This window comes from Spinacia oleracea, chromosome 1 (genome assembly GCF_020520425.1).
Source record: "Spinacia oleracea cultivar Varoflay chromosome 1, BTI_SOV_V1, whole genome shotgun sequence".
Classification (NCBI taxonomy): Eukaryota; Viridiplantae; Streptophyta; class Magnoliopsida; order Caryophyllales; family Amaranthaceae; genus Spinacia; species Spinacia oleracea.
In genome coordinates this window covers 128369009-128385807 of record NC_079487.1, presented here as the reverse complement: position 1 = coordinate 128385807, position 16799 = coordinate 128369009, and the positions used below count along the sequence as shown (strand labels likewise).

The following is a 16799-nucleotide window of genomic DNA, read 5'->3' as shown; positions in this document are numbered from 1 at the left end:
AGTTAAATATTGTGCTTTGGTATTGCCTCTTCCTAAAGTGAGAATATATACGTACTTCTTTTTTTGTGTACTAACAATACCGGTTAATCTCAAACGAGTCAAGTGAAAACAATCCAATCTTGGTTGACAAACAAGGTGTTCTCATTGTTCTTTACAATAGTAAATCAATCTCATATTAAACCGCAAAATGAAGCCAAAATTTTGCACATATAACAGAACTTCAAGGAAAGAAGAGGTAACATGCACAAGATTTTGACAGTATAAGAAAATTTAGGCGAATATAAACTGCATAAGAAGCTTAACCGAAGCATATTTTTCTCCTTTAAAATCATAAAGAGGGACTGCATGAATTCCTGGTAGAAGTTCACGGACAGGTAAGCAAGTTTGTCCAGCAAAATCATCCTTCTCAGTTTTGTCATATTCATGAACTTCAACCCTCAGCAAAGCTAATTCAGGGATTGTTAACGGGAAGCTGAATTCTTCGTTCCAAGAAGGTCTCCAGTGATCCTCTATCACCTTTGTTTTCTTCATCAGTTTGTCTGCTGGTACTCCTGCTATCCCCACCTGTCAATTCATCGTACAATATTATTACTCGAATTTTCATGTTAAGCTTAAGTTTATCAGAAGCCAGAAGTACAGAACATAAAAGTGTTAAGATTGATTATAGTTTAGTAGTTACCTTAACATAGAAATCTGGTGGAGAAAATGTGTCAAAATGAGTTTGTCTGAAATCTTCGCGCCATCCATCCCCAATGTACACTTTCACCTACACAATCCAGATATGATTGTATTTGATTTCTTTCTTGGATCAACTATATTTAAGAGATGGAAAAACTAAATCATGTTTTGAGATTTAGTCACCTTTAATGTTGTCTTGATTGTTAAATCTGCTTTTGGATCAGAATTCTGGTTATCAGGACCCGAATTCAAGAGATAATCAGGCTTTTTAATGTAACCACAGTTTCCATTGGCTCTAAACATCCCATGCATCAACCAAAGTGGTTTCCCATGACCCTGTCATAATAATAAGAGATTGATTAAACATTATGTATTTGATGTTAGTTAAAAATACTAGCTCCTTGTATATAAATAAAATTGACTAGTCAGTACTCAGAAAATAAGCTAAATACATACATGATACATACATAGTATTATCAATTTATCATAAATTACATATGACTATATTGTTTAGGGCAACTAACCTGCATGTTAAAAGCAACCATTTGAGCTCCATGCATCCAACCAAGAATAGGCTCGTAGTTGGAAGAGTCGATCCGCGTAACCTTTGGAAATATCCTCAGGATATTTTTCTGGGTATACCTGCAAATTAATGAACAACATTCATTACAAGTTTTATAGAACCATTACACTATAAGGGGAATAACAATAAGAGGTTTATTGTTGGGAAAGGTTACAAAATCAAAGGTTACTAAAGAAACCATTAGCCAAGTCATCTTCATTGGCAATTAGAGCTAGGCATGGGCCTGACCAACATGCGTGCGGGCTGCTCGAGCCAGTTGCAAACCCGACACGGCACACAATGGGCCATGGGTTTTGCATGGGCTTTTAGAAATTTGACACGAGGCCGACAGCACGTCAGCACGCTTATTTTTTAAGCAATTCCCATAAAATCTTTAAATTAATATGGAAGCTTGCTAGCACGGCACAATCCGGCCCGACACAGCACATAGGTTAGGCCTTGCATGAGCCTCATTTACGGAAGAGAGGCACGATTCCAACACGACACGACTTTTTCTTGGCTCGTTCTAGGCATGTTAGGGCACAAGGGGGCCCACACGTGGGCTATGTGTCCCGGCACATGCCCCAGCTTTATTACTCGACTCTCGAGGCATGGACAAAGTATATCTAGAATCCAGCACAGGCATGAACCGGCCCATTAAGGCCCATCCCAATCTCAAACCAACCCTGCCTGGACCAGTAGAACACAACTACATCTACTCCAAAACCAAGTGGAGTTGCTCTAATAATAATAGTGAAATAATGAGGTATTCCGTACCTTATAATATCACTTTCATGAGAAGTGGCTGCCTTAGCAAGAAGTTGTTCACTCCAACTAAGACGGCTGACCTTATTAGGATCTATCTTAAGTGACTCCTTCAATTCACCCCTTTTCACACCCGGAATCGATATCATTTTCTTATACTCCACCGGTCTTTCGGGTGAAGACGCCTCATCACCATTGCATACTTCTTTATCAACACTTCCATCATCAACTTTGTCACCATTAGTCTGTTAATTTTTTTAAAAAATACAAAAATGTCAACAACTACAGTACCTAGTTAAAATAATTCATTGAAACTTTAAAACCATAAACAAAAAAACACTAAAAATTACCTTATTATCCTCTATTGATAGTTGTTCTTCTCTAGGAAGTTGCTCCTTTTGTGATCCACTACCTTCATTTTTAATCCCATTTTCACCTGCAAGATACTCCTTGGGTGGCTTTGTTGAGATGATGACCTTATACTTCAATTCTTCCGGTGAAGGAAAGTAGTTCAAAATCTCCGATTCGGGGTAGAAGATCATATCCCCGTAAACTTCTGTGATCATCTTCAAATATCGAACAACAAATTATCATAAGAATTAATTCATTAATCAAAACTACGATCATTGAGTAACTATACATACTTGAGCGACTTTGGCTTGTAGAGTTGGATTGAGGTGATCTTCAAGAGTCAAAATCACAGGATAAGGAGACGCGCAAAAGGCGTATTCTTTGATGGATTTAAGGCATTTCATTAGCTCTACTGGAGTTGTAAGAGTCCTAAAAAAACAGAACAAACAAAAGAACAAATGTTTTATTTTCTCATGTAAAACGATATAAATCCAAAAAAGGAAACTGGCAAAAGAAGTTTGTATATCAAGTTATGATAATGATTGCATACTTTCCATGCAAAACATGAACATCTTGTTTGTTCGCAGTTGGCCAAAGATCAAGCTCTATAACTCGAACACCTTTCTTCAATGCTTGGATGATCGGAACATCGCTGCAATCGCTACTGAGTTGATTTCCGGTCAGGTATGAATTGTGACCGGTGTATATGAAATAATGGGATAACGGGGCTGTCATGTCTTGATGAACCTTCAATACCCAAAATAAAAAAAGGTTTGATTTCAAACTTTCACTAAATTAACAAACTCGAAAATGGTAAATTGAAAGTGGTTAAACATTAAACAATGCATTAATTAACCTTACCTTAGGATTTATGGGCGGATTAAGATCGATGGAGAAGAGGTAAGAGAAAAACTCATCGAGATTAGAAGTCTTTCTAGCAGTAGTACTAAACAAAGGCATGTGAGGATGCTTTCTTCTTGACTTGATATCCTCTATAATCCTCTCCGCCTCGGCAACCGTCGCGTTAGGATCACCTTGCACTTCGACGATGAACTTCTGGAGGTGTTCCGCCGTCATGTGGGGACCACATTCGGCGTATTTGTCGAAAAGTTGTTTGATGTCTGACGGTGGCTGTAGCTCGGCCTTTTCGAATTTTCTTGCAAAGCATCCACAAATCATGTAATTCTCCATTGTTGATTTCTTGACCCAGAAAAATAAAGGCTCAAGTGAAATGAAATGCCTTGTTATTTTCTCTGTTTTGAAAGCAGGGGAAGCAGAAGATAGAAGTATTACAAGTCAGAGTATGTGTTTTCACAAATCACAAGGACAAGTCAATACTCTGTGTTGAGGCAGGGACAATTCGCAGGGTAGGCAGAGCTAAATAAAATGAGCTACTCCTATTTGCGATTCTGAAGAAGATTTTTTTGTGATAATGTGTAAAAATAAGAAGATTTTTTTGTGATTCTGAATAATTAAAAAAAAAGTAGGTAAAAATTAGTCGAAAACTTATATGATAGAATTTGAAAATTAAGATTAAATACAAGGGATAAACTCACCCTAAATGGTTAATAAAATGTGGCAAACAATACAAGATGTAGGAACTAGGAAACTCCATCCACCTCCACCTCCACCTCCACCTCCACATCCACGAAGTAATAAAAATGACATGTAACATTGAATTACAGTTAAATGATAATATAAAAAATAGGTTGACTAGACAAGAAGTTGAAATTAAGGGTAGGTCTCACTCATATGTAGTTGTTGGCATTTAATTGCTTGGTGGTTTAATTTTATAAGTATTAAACCTTGAGTGGTAATTGATTGATTAGTTTGATATTTAATGGTCACATACTCACATGGCATGTGGTGATTGCCAATTAATCCATAAAGCCAGAAACGTCGCACTCTTGTGAGGCTGTGACCATTAACCAAGGCTAAGTAAGACATGATGTTTTGTGGGTCTATTATCGTGTAACTCGTGTTGGAACTATTTATAGCTCACTTGGATCAGGTTTCGCTCATTTGAGTTATTTGGATTTGGATCTGGTTCGGGTTTGATCTTCCTTGTAAATTGAAATGTTATACTTCGTAACTTATACGACTAGTTTCTTTTTCTTTAATTCATGTTACTCCGAATCTAATAACATAATGCTTGTTTGGTGCAAAATATTGTTGAAAATAGAAATATACTTCGTATATTCAAATTTGAAACAATTTCCAATATTTGTTACTCTGTAGATGGGAATGGGAAATGTTGTCTTAGTTAATGGCACAAGAGGGACGAGAATTTAGAAAGAAACAATATCTCCAAATTGGCATTAACAAAAAAGGAAACGAAAGCCGGATAATATTAAGGGTATTTGAGTAATTTTAAAATGTTTTCTCAATCCATTTCACAACACAAGTTAAACAATTCCCTCCCTCTAATCACCAAATTTTCATTCCTACATACCGGTAAACATCCGTAAAATTAAATAGGTACAAGTAGAGAAGTTGGTCCTTATTACAAAGTATTATCATAACCTCATAACTCATAAGTATAGTATGTAGGAAAGAATACTGTAAAATCCGAAAATGAGAATAAAATGTGGGCCGAATATTTGATGTATGTAAAGCTGTGACGTGTTATAAAACAGAGATGAAGAGGAGAATGATTGTTCCGGTGTACCACAACTAAAGTTTAATTTGCGCGTGTAGGGATACCTACTTCTAGCCCACATCACTTGGGGAAGTACTTCAAAGTATAAACATGACTTCCCTATATTTAAACAAAGGGAAAAGTTTGATTTCTTTCCATGTGGGACAAAACCCTTTTCTTTAAATTCACTTGAAAAACCTAATTTTCATTTCTACCAATGTGGGACATTTTTACAATATGGTAAAACTCTTTCTTTGCATTATTTCCAACATAGTACTCCGTAGTACGAAGTATATGAGTATGTAAATATTTGCGTACAGGCTTAATTGCTTGAAAATACTCCGTTATTGAAGATCAAAGTTTGAAAGCTATAAAATACAATGACACTCCTTGCTAGTTGCTATGTTATTCAATAGGGTGTTTATTTGGTGAAAAATGTCGTTGAAAATGGGAACTACTACGTACGAAGTATATCATAACTTGAAACAAAATTAATGTTTGATACTCTATAGGTGAGAGTGGGATGTTGCCTCAACTCCCATGGATTAAGGAGGGAATTGAGAAAGGAACAAATTGTCCAAATTGCCATTAACAAAAAAGGAAATATGAAATAATTTCAAAATGTATTCTCAACCTATTTTCTCATTAGCCTAACAAGTCCATGAGCAAATATTCAATAAACTCACACTCGCAAATTCGCATTCTCAATCTCATTCTCTAATCACCAATTCAAATTCTCATTCCCACAAATCAACCATTAATCCATAAGTTCTGTTTTTAATTAGGCACAATTGCACAAGTTAGTCTTTACTACACACATTGATCATAACTTCATAAGTTATAAAGTTAATATGATGTAGTGGACATCTAAAATCATGGGTAGTTTAACTTCTTAGAATTTTTTATTTTTTATTTTTTATTTTTTTAAGGAGGAAAAGTAAACAGAAATTAGGAAAGTAACTTCTTAGAAATTGAGATTTGAGAGGAAGTGAAATTGTTTGGTTGACAAATCGTATAAATTTCACTTCCCACAAATATGGGAAGTTGTTTATATGGGTTTATCTAGATAAGTTGAACTTTCTCATGTTCAATCAAACAACATTAAACACTTTTTAGGAAAGTTATTTATGTGGAAAAAAACTACAAATACTTCCTAGATATTTGAATTTTCTACTTTCAATCAAACGATCACTTTGAGTAAGCCGGTCTACATGAGACCCTACTGAACCAATATCGATCACATGTTAACCAGCTCAACTATACAGGTATTCACTTGAACCACTCCCAAACATTTCATAGTTGATGGTACTCAACCGTGTGATCTCCAAGTCACAAGATGAGTTTCCCACCAACTCCACCAGCCTATATTGGATACATACTTTCATTAATGTTACAAATTAACCCTACATAATTCGTTCTTTTTTAATGGCGAGGAAATGCCAGCTAGGCGAATATGATCACTCACTAATCACTATTGCTGTCGAAACAACAACAACAAAAAATAAAGTTGATACTCCTTATAAAAATCTAATATTCGTAAAAATAATACTTGACGTTAATAATCACCGTAATGCACGGGAGATAATACAGTAGTCCATCATCCATGTGATAAGCGTTGTGTTGTGGAGTTGTGTTGCAAACTTGAGACGTGTACTCTAAAACACTGCCCACTTGTCCAACTGAGAGAGGCTAAAACAGATACAAGTACTTCATAATTAATTTTCAACTGCTGACTTGTCAACCTACTTTTGTGCAAAAATCTATTTTCTTCCTTTCACAATCTCACATTTAACAAGTACACTAGACACCCAATTTTGTGTTCGTGAAGAAGACGGTGTTCATGGACTTTGTGGAATTAATATGGGAGTAATAGTATCTTTCTACGGAGTATTCAAGATAAATCAAACATGTGCTATTTTGCAATACTCGACTTTTTTGTTTTGGTTCATATTGGAATTAAATTCTCGTGAAATATTTATTTTCATAGGAAGTAATTCCCTTGTAAAATTCTAGGAAATGACTTATACAGTTATACTCGTTTGATTGGCACCAAACATTTTTTCTTCCTATGAATTGACTAAGAGGAGGTTTCACTTTCCATATCCATAAGAAGTTTAAATTAACAAGGAAGTTTCACTTCTCTCATTTTACATATTTTATATCAACCACACAAGTAACACAACATGATAAATATCCACTTCTTAAGATAATTGTTTGCAACCAAACATTGTCTAAGAGTTTTATATCTATGGGAGTATGAGACGACAAATTCAGTTGTAACCCACTCCATTTTTCCAATCTAATTTATGAAGTTGTCTAAAATCCACTCTTTCCGTGTAGATTATATATTTATATACCAAGTACTTCGTTATTACCATAGAAAATGACAAAATGAAGTATAACTAGTTTTTAGCCCGTGCGACGCACAGGTTACAGTACATATTTTTTTTACAATTATGTTTATATGGATTTGGTACTCGAAAACCAACTCATTCAACATTTATCTGAAAATTTAACAATTAATAAAATTTCCGGCTTTATCTTCCCCTCAAAAAATAATCTGAAAGAGTAACAAAAATGTTAATGAAAAATTAAAGATAATGAATTAAGAGAGGTTATGAATACAAAGAGCTTTAATTAAAATTTAAGAAGAGATAATTATTATCTTTATTATTTTAAAAAAAAAATGAAAATAAATGGAGTTTTTAAAAGATTACAAGTGGCATGTAAGTTTTTGTGTTTTAAAATATTAGTATAGATATAGCCAATTAATTCTATGAATAACTTCAAGTTTTTATCATACCGTTGTTAAACTTGCTTTTGTCCTGCTAAGGTTACAACTTAAAACTTCGTATCTTTTGGGGATCGAGTTTTCAACTCCCTTGATCGAGCATTCTACTGTAAACTATAGTGTCACTTGTAATAGCCTAAAGTCAATGGCCATTGTTGGCCCTAATTTGTGTTATACTTATGGTGTCACTTGTTGTAATAGCCAAAAGTAATAATAACTTATGTTATTTTTGTTTGGTTATGTTGTACCAAGTATTTTGTAAATTCCTTTTAAGTTAGTGCATGATGAACTTATGTCTAAAATAAGTAAGTATATAAATTCACTTTGGATTTTTACATGTACCTTTAAAATAAAAATAAGCATCTTTCAAATACTAATGCTCTACTTAGTTGAAAATTAGTAGGTGCATCTGGGTGCATCAAGCACCTAATGGTTTTTTTATGTCATCTAGCTAGTAGTTTCTATAACATTTTTCTCTTCACATGTAAGGAGAAATGTGAGAGGGTGTATCGTACGACGTACACCTGGATGTATGTAATACTTCCTCCGGTTCAAAATAGTTGCAATATTTTGGGTTTTGTACTATTCATAAAATCTACTTCGTTTATTTTTGATGATCTATACTTTAGAAAAAAAAAAGAAAAATTCATGTGGGATCTTATTAGATCGTTTTAATGTATGTTTTGCGAAAATCATTTATTTTTAATTTTTACTTAACGATAATTAAATATATTAATTGTTCAAGATTTGCAATGACAAGCGTGAAAAGCAAAATTTTGCAACTAAAAAAAATCGGAGGAGTATGTTCTACTACAGTATTGATGTTAAGATATTACGGAGTACTCCGTAAGTGTTTAGGAATTGACAAGATATTATATTTTAGGTAGTTTGATGTCTTTAGGAGTTTAGTATTAGTTACCTAATCAGTTTATTATGCATAGATGCAAAGTCTTGGTAGCCAGTGATTACTCTTGGATAAATACAAATGATGTCTTAGCCTAGTGGTAGGTTAAGACCGGATCTGTGTACAATAGGTCTCAGGTTTGATTCCCCCACCCCCATTTGTAATTTACATTGCCTTCGTGGCTCATTTGCAAAAAAAAAAAAAAATACCCTTGAATAAATACACCTAAACATATATAATACCTTGTTAATTTCCTAAATATTTATACTTCCCTACTTACTATTTTAACAATTGACCTCAATCTAACACTAAACTGTTTCAGCCTTAACCATTAGTAAAAAAAAAAGTGCTTGGCAATAAGGTGTTGGTCTAGTGACAAAGACAATGGACTGGATTGTGTACAATATTCGATAGGTCATTAATGTTCGTTGTTCCCAAATAACGTTTTAAAATTAAGTAAAAAGTGTAACTATGTGAAAGTTAAGTCTATCACCTTCACAAATTATTCACCATCTATCTTAACTCAATTAGTTTTCTATTAAGAATTGTTTCATATGTGTACATAATAAGGTCTCGTTAATCCCTTATAGGTCTTATCCCAATTGTTGTAATCTTGTTTTAATTAAAAATGACGATGATGATAAACAAGGACAAAGATTAATTTAACAAGTGGTGATTTATATAAAAGTTAATGCCACAATGGTGGATTTGGCATTATATGCACTAGTTATTATTATCAAAGAATATGCCCGACCACCAACTTATTATTATGTTTCTAATGTTGGACATGCTCAAGTAATCTCCCAATTAATGATGATGTAATTAGTGTCTTTATTAAAGTTTTGATTTCATACTTGTGGTACGTTGTTTCTCATTAAGTCATTATAATTTGCGATTCGGATATTTCATGAAATACCCCCGAGGTTTATGTTAATTCACCAGGTACCCTCGTTGTTTCAGTAATGTACCAGGTACCCCTCAGGTTTCATTTTCTCGCATGACTTAACCCTGCCGTTAAGTGGCCGTTAGAAACTTTTTTTCACCAGGTACCCTCGTAATTTATTTCACCAGGTACCCCTGAGGTTTTTTAGATTTTCACCAGGTGCCCTTGTGCTTTATAGTAATTTCACCATATACCCCTGCTCACCAACGACTAATTTTTTTTAAAAAAAACTAGCCGCTGGTAAGCCTTCTCTATTTAAAGGGGGAGCCGCTGCAACTCTTCACTACAAATTTCTGTTCTTCCCCTTAACCAACTCATATTTTCCCTAATTCCCAACTCACCTTCAAATGAGCTCATATTCTCAATCCCAATCTTCTTCTACAACGTATGAATCCTCATACGTTGTAGTTCCAAACAAAACATGCAACATATGTGGGAAAAAATTTGCAATAAGAAGTTCTGAAACAATGAAAAATCCTCAAAGACTATATTACAAGTGTGACTTATGTGACAACTTCAAGTGGTGCAAGGGAAGCATTGAGCAACCACTGCCAATCAGAAACAACTGAGGTAGCACAAAGGAAGGAGAAATTGAAGAAAACAGAAGCTTGGATGAAGAAATTCACCAAATGAAGAAGAAACTCAAGCAGCAAAAGAAATTAATGCATGGAACTATCAATATTGGCATTGTAATGTTTTTTATTCTAGTATTTGTAATGAGAAAGTGAATGATGACATTTCATCAATAATATGATATTTCATTTCCGAATTAAGTAGCTTTACAAAAGTGTGTCCCCGACACGCAAAAACTTTAAGTGCAGCTCTACAAAAACTTGCTCCCATTGGCAAAAGATATACATGATAAGTTTAGCAAAAAGTTATGCATAAATCACAAAATCAAGTATGCTTCCTTTTTCCCTTACTTGATGCATTACGTTGTTGCTGTGAACTGGAAGCACCTTGATCTCCCCCTTGCTGTGAACCAGTTGCACCAGAACCAGCTGCACCAGCTGCACCAGCAGAACCAGAAGCACCAGCACCAGCAGCAGCAGCAGCAGCAGCAGCAGCATCCTTCTTTTGCTTTGCAGTGGCCCCACCTCTGCATGTCCTTGCATTGTGTCCCACCTCCTTGCACTTACCACACCTCACAGTGCTATTTCTCTTTCCCCTTTTTGGATCATGTTTACCTCTTTTTCTCAGTTTAGGGGGTCTACCTGATGCTCTCTTCATGGGTGGTGGGAGGATAATAGAAAGGTCAAAAGAAGGCCATTGGGTTGGGTCAGGCATGGGGTGTATGTGCTCTGAGTAAGTTAACTTGTATGCTTGCCCTTTGAAGTAGTGAGACACAAAATCAGTAGCCTCAAGTCTTTGGTGGTAAATAACCCTAAGGCCATGTCTGCAAGGTATGCCAGATATTTGCCATACTCCACAACCACAAGTCCTTGCATCAAACTTAATAGGGTATTTGACAGCCCCCTCTTTCACTTCATATTCCCCTCCCCCAGCAACTGTTACAGAACAAAACCTGGTGAAACTAGCCGTTGGTGAGTAGGGGTATCTGGTGAAATTACCATAAAGCACAAGAGCACCTGGTGAAAATCTAAAAAACCTCAGGGGTACCTGGTGAAATAAATTACGAGGGTACCTGGTGAAAAAAAGTTTCTAACGGCCACTTAACGGCAGGGTTAAGTCATGCGAGAAAATGAAACCTGAGGGGTACCTGGTAGATTACTGAAACAACGAGGATACCTGGTGAAATATCTTAAACCTCGGGGGTATTACCTGGTGAATTATCTTATTGTTTTGCAAAAGGTCTTTCGCGCACCAGGTGTACAATAACTTTTACCCATTTTTTTTGTAACTTTAACCTAGTTTTGATTAACTTTTATATTAGTAAAAAAAGTTGAAAGATAAACATTTTAAATAGTTAAATGATTAATTTTATACATTATTAGTGATTTTGAAGAAATAAGTTTTATTAAAATAAAAAAAATTATCATTAAAAAATAGATAACTTTTACATATAGCTTAACATTTAAGCATTTTGGATTAACTTTTACTTCTGTGTATAATATTTATTGTACAGCCCGTGTAAATAAGAATTTGTGATTGCTTTGTGTCATATACACGTACAAACCACTAAGAGTTTTCTTACTTTGCATAAAATATATTATATAAAAAATTGAGAGCATTGTTGGTTTCTAAAACTATAAAAAATAATTTCCGGAGTAAAAAATTTCAAAACAAATCATACACGGGGTAAAGACCGCCATAACATCTCGTCATCAATGCTATATTCCACAATTCTCAATTAACACATAATAACTTGTTAAATCATGGAAAAGATCGCGTCTTCTGTATAACTAACAACACTATCAACTTGATGCTGCAACGTGTGTGTGTGCAATTCCCTCGAGCACATCTGCTACAGAGAAGGCTATTGACTGGTGTTACTTGATTTTCTATACTGGTGTTACTTGTACATTTACTCGTTGTTACTTTTTTTGTTTTACTGCAACTTCTTAATTTCATGTTAGAGGTTCCTTGTAGACTGGTGTTACTTGAATATCTAATGATGGTGTTACTTATACATTGTATTCGTTGTTACTGTTCTTGTTTTATTGCAATTTCATGTTAGAGTTTCCTTGTATAAACTGGTGTTACTTGACTTTCTATCCTGGTGTTATTTATACATTGTATTCGCAATTACTTATCTTGGTTTATTGTAGTTTATCCATTTTCATGTTAGAGGTTCCTTGTATATATTGGTATTACTTGACTTTCTATGTTGGTGTTACTAATATATTGTATTCATTGTTACTTTTCTTGTATTATCGATGGTTCTTCAATTCCATGTTAGAGATTCCTGGTATAGACTGAAGTTACTTGATTTTCTATGCTGGTGTTACTTTTAGTTATTGCAGTTCTTCAATTTCATGTTAGAGGTTATTTGTATAGACTGATGTTACTTGACTTCTATGCTGGTGTTACATATACATTGTATTCGCCGTTAGTTTTCTTGTTTTATTGCAGTTTCATGTTAGAAGTTTCTTGTATAGACTGACCGATGTTACATTGTTTTCTATGTTAGTTGATTAACGTCAATACTAACGAGTATCGACTATCTAATATCTTAAACCTCTAATCTTCCGGGAAAAAAAGGATTATTTTTGCGGGTAAGACGTGGACTTGATCTACGGAGATCTCGTTACATATGTGGATTCATAGGGTGTGGATGATTTTGAAAGAAAAATCATGACAAAAATGATATGAAATCAGTAAAAAAAAGTGTCTAAGTTACAATAAACAGTCAGAAAAGGGCTGACTTTCCGTTTAATTAAGAATAACACAACCTTTTAGATATATCTTCTTTTAAAGGGCTCCCCTCATAAATGACTTGCTACAATAGGTAATATGAAAACCAACCTCACAAATTAAACATTTTTTCTTTATATAATCGACAATGAGATTAAAAAATATGGTAGCATATTACCTATATTAGCAATTTATTATAGAGTGGAGCCTTTTAAAAGAAGATAGGTCTAAAAGGTTGTGTTATTATTAGATAAACATAAAGTCAGCCCCTTTTAAGCAGATCGCTTAAAGGTTGTATTTTTAGAATCCATTTTTCCTAAGTTTTATCACTAAAATGTTTAAATTTTCCTCGGAGTTTGGTCTTTCTGATATTGTGCGAGTAAACATTAGCATGACTATCTTTATGAATCATGATAGTAGTAGTAGTAACTAGTAGACGACATTAAAATGACTATCTTTATGAATCATGATTTGGGGTTAGTGTTGTTTAGAATTGATGACTAATTAGTTGAATCGTTGTACATATCAATTAGGGTTCGGGTTTGTTGTGCGCACTTTTTATTTTTATTTATCGTTGGATTGAATGAAATCTCACGAGCTCTCCTTGCAATTAATTTTATTTACAAGTTTGAGAGGAACAATTAACATGTGTATCATGTTTGTTTTGCATAACTATAAATATAATAGAAATATTTGCCAATACAACCCAAAAAAATTTGCACTTTACCGATTACAATTTCAAACTTTCATTTTTACAAATTACAACGCAACTTCAAACTTAATCCCGTACTTTAAATTGGAACCCGAGATCGTATTCCAGTGAAAACGATCGAATTATGATATCATAAATATATTTTAAAGCTAATTAATAATTCCAAAAATAAATAAATAACATAGTCATAAATTAAAACAAGGAATCCCCAAAATCTCAAATACGTACTTTTTCCTTTCACCCTACCCATTTTTCGATTACAAGTTCACAACGTCCTCCTCCCTTTAAATCTTTAATCTCTGCTCAACTCCCCTCCCTCCTTAATAACTCATCTCCTGACTACCAAACTTCAATGCTGAGATTATTAGTTTGATTCTCTTTAATAAATCGGTTCCCTCTATTCTCTTTCAGTGTGCTCTCTATATTACGTGAACATCGGGCGCGGTTGAAGATTGGAAGCTTCAACGTGATAACAGGTAATAATCCCTCTCCTTAACTCCTCCTATCGTTGAATTGGGAGTTTCTAAAAAAATCGACGCTGAAATTGGGGGTTTTATCGATATTTATGGTTCTTCAAATGGGCTTTTTCAAAAATTAGGTTCTTCGAAATGTATGGTTCTTGAAAATTAGGGTTTTATATTGGGGCTTTTGCGAAAATTAGGGTTCTTCGATTGGGGATTATTCAATATTTCTGGCAATTGAGTCGAAAATTGGGGATTTTTCGAAAATTAGGGTTTTCGATTGGGGATTATTCAATATTTCTGGTAATTGAGTCGAAAAATGGGGATTTTTCGAAAATTAGGGTTCTTAAATTGGGGAAATAATTAGCAAAGAAATTATACCAGGATTGTAGATTCTGTAACTTAGTGTTTGTCCATATGATGTCAGTTATGTAATTATGTTCTTTTGATTATATTGCTAGTTCCAGCTTATACACTCTCGAGGTTTTGAGAATCAACTATGTCAACATTTCCACTAAAACCTTGTCCTACTACGAGACGGAAAAAAGCTAGAGAATTTCATAAAATGCAAACGTTTCCTCCATGGAGTACTACAACTATTTGTCCAGATTACGTAAGTACACGTCGCTTGATTGAGGTGTTCCAAGTTTGTGTGGATAAGTTTGATGACGTGGAGAGACGAGGAGAACTATATGGAAATATTGAGGTGGTTGATTTAGATGGTCCTATTACCCTGTACCATCGAGATAGGGCAAACCCGGAACATATACGTGCTAATTGCAACGTAACTTTAACAAGCCCCCCTTGTGCTATCCCCTTTACCACTGGCTTTTCTATTAATGTTGATCTCCGACTATGCGGTGATTTAGAGGATATTGTACTTAGCAAATGGCAATTGTCATGGAATGTTTACAAACCTGAAATTGCCAAAATCGCTAGAGGCCCGTTCTTGATAGACTTCTCTGATGACCCTAAGCTGTTATTATCTCAAGCGAGTGTCAAAAATCAATCAGCTGGATATGAGCAACCACTTTCTGCCGTCTTTGAAAGTCCTAATGGGTGTTGCATCACCATGTATTATTCCATATTCTATCATGCTGTACAAGCACAGATTCAAATTGAAATTGTTGATCTTGGTACCGCGCCTGTTGCTGAATTCAATTTTCGGGGGAGTATATCTGCCAGATATGGTAACTTTTGGTGTGGCAATGATTCTGCGATCAAGGATTACTGTAAAATAACACTTTTGAAATCTGGTGATTTACAACTATTGAAATCTAAGCGTTGCGCAGAACTTCAACTATCAAGATCCATCATTGCTGTGCCCGCGTATAGTTCATTGATAATTGAGGCAGACTTGTGGGATACTTCTGGTTTCAAAATTGCTAAAGGTAAGGTGGAATTGGCAGCTTATAATGATGGTTATAGTGCTGGTTATATTAGGGGAGATGCTAACTTTGGTATTCGGGTGATAGTTAGCTGGACGTATGGATCCCAGGTTCCCAAATACTCGTCATTTTAATGGTAGAGATCCAGTGATGAACGAGTCTGAGGCTGTTGAGCTCCTGGATTATACCGCGATGATGTGTGTTAACTTGGAAGGGAAAGAGAGACCAACAATGTCTGATGTAGTTTCCAATTTGGAGAGGGCTTTAACTCTTTGTAAAGGAAGCTCTGGTACCTTCTCTCCCCCCAACTTCTATTCTTTCAGTTGAAACGAAACGCCCTCTCTGCAACAAATATTTCCTACGCTTACTTCTCTAGTTTCTACCAATATTGGTTGATTTTGTTTTTGTGTACCTTGTTTTTGTCATTTTGATTTAGTGTTTAATTCCCTTCTTAGTCTATTATGCTGTTAGATGAGTTTGATTATGGAAGGGAACATTTGCCTGAGTGTGAGTTGTTTGTATACCTAAGTTTTTTCTAAGGATGCAAATTAATGTAAGACAATCTGTTTAGATTCTACAATATCCGAACTTTCATGAATCGAGGTTTCATCAATTGTTCAATTTACTACTCCATTGGGATCGAGTTGTGCTATCCTTTTCTCCTGAATAAACCACTCACCTGTTTTATCCTTTTCTGAAGACTTGAGACTTTTCTGAGTGTTAACTTAAGGATGTGATTGGCATACTGTCCTGTCATATGTTGTTTGTGCTTAAATTCTAGTTAAATACAAGAGAACTAAAAACCAACCCAGATGAGAAACATCAGTATCTAATTTATCTGAGCTTAGGCACGAATCCAATTCAATAACTCTGAAGCCATACTTCAAGGCCTTCTCAATTAATGTGATGTTGTATTCTGCTTCTTTTCATCTGATGTGTTATTGCCAGTGATCTTTAAACCCCTTTGCAGTAAATCTGATATGATTTCGGGTTACTTTCTGTTTCAACTAGGAAAAATGGCTTTGTGTACACAAAATAATGCGCGAGTAAAGCTTTCACATCATGCTCCTGCTTTTTCAGCATTAGATTTTAGTAGGTTTCAAGCTAGGGATAAGTAGAACTAATTAGGCCTGAGGAATTCAGGCAGGCTGGCCTAAGAACGGTGAAATATGCTATCACCTTCGGTCACACCCCTGAAAAATTGGTTTGAATGGACAGCCAAACTCTGCCATACTTGATTTGGCTCTTGATCTCTTATTATAAATCTTATTATTTCTATGCAATTCAGAGT

The 16799-nt window shown here is 34.8% G+C and overlaps 2 protein-coding genes across 3 annotated transcripts; one reads left to right on the top strand and one right to left on the bottom strand.

Annotated features, from left to right (window-relative positions):
* Positions 1-98: 98 nt before the first annotated feature.
* LOC110797549 (phosphoinositide phospholipase C 6) lies at positions 99-3980 on the bottom strand. Its single transcript, XM_022002671.2, has 9 exons — positions 3218-3980; positions 2907-3103; positions 2650-2785; positions 2356-2571; positions 2018-2250; positions 1203-1320; positions 862-1014; positions 680-766; positions 99-564 (listed from the first exon to the last, which is right to left on the bottom strand). Exons 1-9 carry the CDS (start codon positions 3545-3547, stop codon positions 271-273), a joined length of 1764 nt encoding a protein of 587 aa, XP_021858363.2. The 5' UTR covers positions 3548-3980; the 3' UTR covers positions 99-270.
* Positions 3981-13838: 9858 nt separating this feature from the next.
* On the top strand, positions 13839-16141 carry LOC110780256 (uncharacterized). 2 transcript variants are annotated; one of them, XM_021984682.2, is made up of 2 exons: positions 13839-14135; positions 14582-16141. In XM_021984682.2, exon 2 carries the CDS (start codon positions 14620-14622, stop codon positions 15640-15642), a length of 1023 nt encoding a protein of 340 aa, XP_021840374.1. In that variant the 5' UTR covers positions 13839-14135; positions 14582-14619; the 3' UTR covers positions 15643-16141. The 2 variants fall into 2 exon arrangements, with proteins under 2 accessions (XP_021840374.1, XP_021840375.1); XM_021984683.2 differs by having other exon boundaries at positions 13875-14135; positions 14588-16141.
* Positions 16142-16799: the final 658 nt, after the last annotated feature.

What these genes read in the sequence shown, in the direction of transcription:
- LOC110797549 (XM_022002671.2), bottom strand. Translation starts at nt 3,547, where the DNA reads ATGGAGAATTACATGATTTGTGGATGCTTTGCAAGAAAATTCGAAAAG. An exon ending in ATCCGCCCATAAATCCTAAG is followed by an intron (nt 3,104 to 3,217) that starts GTAAGGTTAATT and finishes TGGGTATTGAAG; the next exon opens with GTTCATCAAGACATGACAGC. An exon ending in CAATCAAGACAACATTAAAG is followed by an intron (nt 767 to 861) that starts GTGACTAAATCT and finishes TGGATTGTGTAG; the next exon opens with GTGAAAGTGTACATTGGGGA.
- LOC110780256 (XM_021984682.2), top strand. Translation starts at nt 14,620, where the DNA reads ATGTCAACATTTCCACTAAAACCTTGTCCTACTACGAGACGGAAAAAA.